Source organism: Triticum dicoccoides, chromosome 2A, assembly GCF_002162155.2.
Source record: "Triticum dicoccoides isolate Atlit2015 ecotype Zavitan chromosome 2A, WEW_v2.0, whole genome shotgun sequence".
In the NCBI taxonomy this organism is placed as follows: Eukaryota; Viridiplantae; Streptophyta; class Magnoliopsida; order Poales; family Poaceae; genus Triticum; species Triticum dicoccoides.
Genome location: NC_041382.1, coordinates 480,014,071 through 480,020,024, shown reverse-complemented (window position 1 = coordinate 480,020,024; position 5,954 = coordinate 480,014,071). Strand labels below are relative to the sequence as shown.

The 5,954-nt window shown below is 40.4% G+C and overlaps 1 protein-coding gene and 1 non-coding gene across 2 annotated transcripts; both read left to right on the top strand.

Annotated features, from left to right (window-relative positions):
• Nucleotides 1-1,055: 1,055 nt before the first annotated feature.
• Nucleotides 1,056-1,709, top strand: LOC119354965. Its single transcript, XM_037621733.1, has one exon. It carries the CDS (start codon nt 1,236-1,238, stop codon nt 1,443-1,445), a length of 210 nt encoding a protein of 69 aa, XP_037477630.1. The 5' UTR covers nt 1,056-1,235; the 3' UTR covers nt 1,446-1,709.
• An 80-nt stretch (nt 1,710-1,789) lies between these two features.
• TRNAV-CAC lies at nt 1,790-1,863 on the top strand. The gene has a single exon. It is a non-coding gene; the product is annotated as a tRNA-Val (tRNA).
• Nucleotides 1,864-5,954: the final 4,091 nt, after the last annotated feature.

Here is a 5,954-nt window from a genome sequence, read left to right as displayed (position 1 = left end):
CTTGCTTTAAAAAATTCATGCTTTTAAATATGTTTATGCTTTAAAAAAAGCTCAAAATTCCCAAAAAAATCCATCTTTTTAAAAAATTATTTAAAATTGATCAAAAAAAATTAAAATTCTCTTTCAGAAAAACATGTGTTCAAAAAATGTTCATTTTCAAAACATGTTTCAACTCTAATAAAGAACTTCAAAATTGTTTAATTATTTTAAAAGAATTTTTTTTGTTTTTTCAAAAATTGCAATACAAAACCGTTTACTAGACTGTTTCATGCACCACTACTCTTCCATCAGATAAAGGATGTTAGGGTGGCTTCTTTACATCCACACTTCATACTTTGAGAAGCGATAACAATATAAACTTTTTACTAATGTTTATCAGAACTGTATATCGGAAATGGCACGCACTATCATACAGAGCAGGTTTTACTATATTTTTCGTCCGTTGCGACGTACGGACATTTATACTACTCCCTCCGTTCCTAAATACTTATTTTTTTATGCATTTCAACAAGTGACTACATACGGAGCAAAATAAGTGAATCTATACTCTAAAATATGTTTACATACATTCGTATGTAGTAGTTATTTGAAATGTCTACAAAGACAAATATTTAGGAACGGAGGGAGTAGTCTTTTTTTAATACAAAATTTATGTTTAAACTTTCGCTCAAAATATAAGGGAGCCTGGTAAATGCGAACAGAGGAAGTAGTGGCGACTAGCGAGTGATCTCGATCGGCATTCACCTGTTAGTTACACCTGCTGCGTCGGCGTCGGTGCACGGTGCACCGGATATGTCCTCCACCGCTCATTCTTTTGTTTTTCGGCGGCCCGGACCCACGGGAGCTCCTTCTGGTTCCTTCCATCCACGCCCACGGCAACGCGACGCAACGCACGCAAAGGTTTCCTCGACTAGAACGGAACGTATCCTTTTCCCCACCCGATGCACAAGAGAGTACGCCTCTACCTAGCCAATGTCGTGTGGGCCCCAAGACGTTCAGGACAACCTTCGGCCCACATGTCACGGGCATATCAAGCGGCATCGGAAGCTGAGCTGGCGGCCACCCACTCCCCCCACTCTGCGAGCAAAGCTGGAGAGGCACACATTAATGCGTGACCTCCCCCGTCTCCGCCGCACTGCACACACACATCCCGGAGAGTTCCCAGAAAAAATTCCAGAGGCTCGCTCAAGATTTGGGGTTTTTAGACAGAACAGATCAGAGAGAGGAGAGGGGAGATGGCGGACTGGGGCCCGGTGATCGTCGCGACGGTGCTGTTCGTGCTGCTGACGCCGGGGCTGCTGTGCACGCTGCCGGGGCGCGGGCGGGTGGCGGAGTTCGGCAGCATGCACACCAGCGGCCTCTCCATCCTCATCCACGCCGTCCTCTACTTCGCGCTCGTCACCATCTTCCTCATCGCCGTCGGCGTCCACGTCTACACCGGCTAGCCGGGCGCGCCCGCCCGCCGCCAGCATCGATCGGTTCGAGCTCCTCCGCTGGATTTAGTTTAAGATCTGTCTGTCTGCAGAGCTATCAGCGATGGTTGTGGGGTCTTGTAATCCGATTTGGTGGTACGGTTTTAAACTTTGGTTTCATTTTAACCGGTGTTAAAGATCGATGCTGCGTACGGCGTGTTGCGTTATTATACTCGTATATATAGGCTCGATTGAAAATTCGAGTACGGTTCGATTGGTCGTTTGTTTTGCCTTCGAGTTGTTCAGGCGTTGGTTGAGGTTCCGATTACACTTCAAAGAAGAATATATAAAAAAATTGCCTCAGCGGTTAGCACCTCGTCTGGGTGGTGTAGTTGGTTATCACGTTAGTCTCACACACAAAAGGTCCCCAGTTCGAACCTGGGCTCAGACAAATTTTTTTCCAATTTTAATTTTTGAAAACACATTCAGGCCTTGCTTGATTTGCATAGGGTTTTCTGTAGGATTTAGATCCTCTGGAAATTTTCCTGCGGTGTCTGTTTGATTTACAGGACGCAGGCATAAGTTCCTGTGGTTTTCCTATACTACAATCAAATAGCAGTTGTGTGAGAATTCCTCTGTTTTGCTATCCGTTGAATTTCGCTGGACAAGGCATTCTATTCCTCTAGTTTTCCTGTTCCTACACTTTACCTATCCTGTAAAACAAATGAGGCCTTAGTTTTTCTTTAAGAGAAAGCCTCTCGATATTTTATTTCTCAGCCAATAAAATTAAATGAGTCTCATAGGAGTAGCTTACCAAAGATCTCAATCTCTCCATTTCATTCATTGATTAGCTCATGAGAGTTGGACGTGATTGTTACACGAGTGCAACCCAACTTCTCGACGAGCTCCAGTCCTTAGCAAAGCAAAGCCTCCGCCGAGGTAGCGTTAAAGACAAAATTAAAGCGACATGCCATACGGATGAGGATTTGTGGTTCTCGGGTGCCACACACCCCTATATGGAAAATAGCACTAAAAATATATTAGAAAAATTCAAAATTTTCTGAAGGATATGAAACTTGGGTGACCCCCTATATGGAAAATAGCACTAAAAATATATTAGAAAAATTCAGAATTTTTCTGAAGGATATGAAACTTGGATGACCGTTGTACACATTATAAAACATCTCAAACATAATTAAAATTACATTGAAATTTTGCGACCACCGACCGACCACTATTGCAGCCAAAGCATCATTGTCGCCGCTCCCCTACCGAAGCCAACTTGACTTTGTCGATTACAATCGAAAAGTCTTTATGCACATGCCCATGAGGACCGGCATCCTAGAGCCGCAATTGTCGTCGTTGAACCCTTACATAGATTTGAAGTATTTGACATCAAATCTCGTCAAATAACGAGAAACATTTACCTTATCGCCTCAACGAGACGACAGGGATCTACGTTGGAGTTTCGTCGACTACATCCAGACAAACGAGACAGATGAACTCGAAGAGGATCAGAGCCCGGAAGACAGGGGTGAAGCCAGGATTTGAGCATATAGGGGGCCTGGCCAGGTCCAGTGACGAAGATAGGATTTGGATATGGAGGCCAAACCAAGTTGGACTTTTTTATAATAATATGCCGATTAGACATTATATAAGTATGATTGTATTCAACTATATGATTGCCATTAAGATAAAAAATAACAACAATTTTAACAGAACATAACTTAGCTGTTAATTTGCCTTCAATGTAGATTAAGATACAATGCCAAAGCAAAGTGGTCCGCCATTAATCATTACGGTTTTTGGCGGGGGTTTTCTTTACATAATAGTTGAACGCAAGTTTTAGAATACACATCACATATCACACAATCAAAAGAGCTAAAATCTGATCTAAAATTTACAAGCTAAGAACTGAAAGAGATAATAATGTAATTGATAGTGCTATGGAAAACCTTGGTATTTCGTTGGCCAGATGAAGGATTGAGAAATGCAGCAAGGATAGACTATATAATTTCGACATCAGAAAAATTGCATCACCAATAGGAACTAGTGCAAGATAATTTGCATCACGATCATGATAATTTCTAGGACATGTACAGGACATAATAGGAATTTTATGTCACAAATCACACAACCAAAACAACAAAAATCCAATGTATCAATTATATAGGATATGTATTCAACCTCCTGTTTAGCAGCGGTGGAATATATGTGTACGTATTAGATGTTATTATTTCTTAATAATCAATTGGTGGTAACTCCATCTCCATTGTTTATTGCACACTAGGTGTCCAGGCTCGCTCAATCGTTGTGGCGCTGCTCACCCCCTTGTCTTTGTCACTGCCGAAAGACAAATTCGAAGAAGAAGCGTCGTTATCTGCCTCGAGCGCCGCACCTGCAAGGACTAAAAAACTCTAACCTCAACTACTAACCGAAGCAGAGGGGAGCGGAAGGTTGAGGGGAGACGAATCCATGAGCTCGCTGATGAAGTCTAAGGAAAAGATTTGCCCTAACCGCCTTGGATGTTTGTGCCCAGGTGATATGTCGAAAACCGTCAAGTTATAAAGCTTTGTTTTACCTTAAAAATGTATTTACGAGAAATATGTAAGAATTTATTTGAGTTTTTGGCTAGCTAGCCAAGCCAACGCTAAACCGCCAAGTTATGAAAGTTTTTCTTTACCTTCAGAAGATACTTACAAGAAATATGTAAGCATTTCTTCAAGTTTATGCCTTGCTGGCCAGGCCAACGCCGAGGGTGTCTGCAAATCCATGGTGGCTGGCGGGTGGGCCTTTGTGTTGTGTTATTATGGGCCTACAGGTGCTGGCCTAGCTGTGGTAAGGGTTGCGGGTAGGGCCTATCCGTTAGGCACCATAGTCCTGTGCGTTTAGGTTGTCTGAATATCCTGAATTCTACAGTGTAAGATGGCTACTTCACTATTTTGTATCATTCGGCTGTGTATTTTGGTGTGGTTTGTGCTTTATCTATAAGGCGGAGTTAGGATCTGTTTCGAGAGAGTATGTGTTAGGCACCACCACCTAGTTCACACTAGCCTAATACTCACAGCGCTTTATATAACTATCAAATTCTAACAAACAATTTTTCAGAAAAAATAGAAATAAGGAAAGAAAATACATACTGGATTTTTTTTCAAGTCCACATCAATTCGTCAGATGGTGGACGAAGAGCTTATGTTCGGGGTCAGCCCATCTCAACCATTATTTTACCTTCAGTTGCATTTTTTCCTGTTTTGTTTCTCTTGTTTGTCTCTTTGTCCAAGTTTTGATTTATTCCAGGTTTCCCTTTTGGGTAATAAATTTTATTTAAGTAAATTTTTTTTAATATACAGTGGACATTTTTCTAGAACATGGTGAATGTTTTTTAATACACGATGAACATTTTCAGACTCACGATGAATAATTATGGTGAACACTTTTTAAATACACGTTGAACATTTTTGAAACAAAAAACACTTTTTAAATACACAACACACACTTTACAATACATGCTGAATATTTTTTAAATAGCTGATGAACATTTTTTTAATATTGATAAACATTTCTTAAATATATGATGACCATATTTTGCAAATACACAATGAACATTTTTATATGTGTGTATATAATTTTTAATTTTTTAATAAGATGCTTTAACCTGTTAATCAAAATATTTGTCTTTCAAATAGAAAAAAAATGAGGCGTTAATGGCCGTCCTGTCATGGGCATTTTCTTTCTTATCTGATGCGCTTGACGTAGGCCTCTTATACATATCCATTAGCCATACCATCTAGTGAAGCTAATCTACACGATAATAGTGAGAAAAAGAAAAGAAAATATGCACGTGACAAACACACAATTAATCTTTTGTAAAAATATATGACTATTCTCGCGCATTAATGCAACCCGTCCAAGCCAATCTAATAGTTGTCGGAAACAACTATAGCGGACACAACAGAGCGCGCCATACCATCTAGTGAAGCTAACCTACTAGGGCTTGTTGAAAGTCCTTGGCCTTCAAGCATGCAACCACAATTATGACATTTAGAAGGACTATAAAATGGCCCTGAAAACCCTCATGAAAGACTCAAGAATTCTGAATTGTCATTCTCAAAACCGTAGTTTGGTAGATCCGAGTTAGTCATGGTACTCCCTTCGAGTCATCTCCCCCTCTATTGTTATTCACAAGGCCGTATTCGATTGTAAGATTGATGTTGATCTAATTGGTCGACATGAATATATCATACATAAAAAACAGAAGACATACTCCCATTTATGTGATAATGTTAGTATAAGTTTTTACCATGTTACAAGGAAAGATAGTGTAACACCCTCGATGCGACTATAGCTTCCACGTGTCGAGGCACGACTTAGAGACATAATCGCATTGAAGGCATATGTCGCAAGTTAGGCAATCTTCACAACATCCCAAGTAATATAAATAATAAAGGGAGATAACATAGTTGGCTTACACTCGCCACGTCAATCAAAGTACATAAATAACATTACATCATCCAAACACTCATGGCCCGTCTACGGCGCCAA

Coding starts and splice junctions, on each gene's coding strand:
- LOC119354965 (XM_037621733.1), top strand. CDS start 1,236: ATGGCGGACTGGGGCCCGGTGATCGTCGCGACGGTGCTGTTCGTGCTG.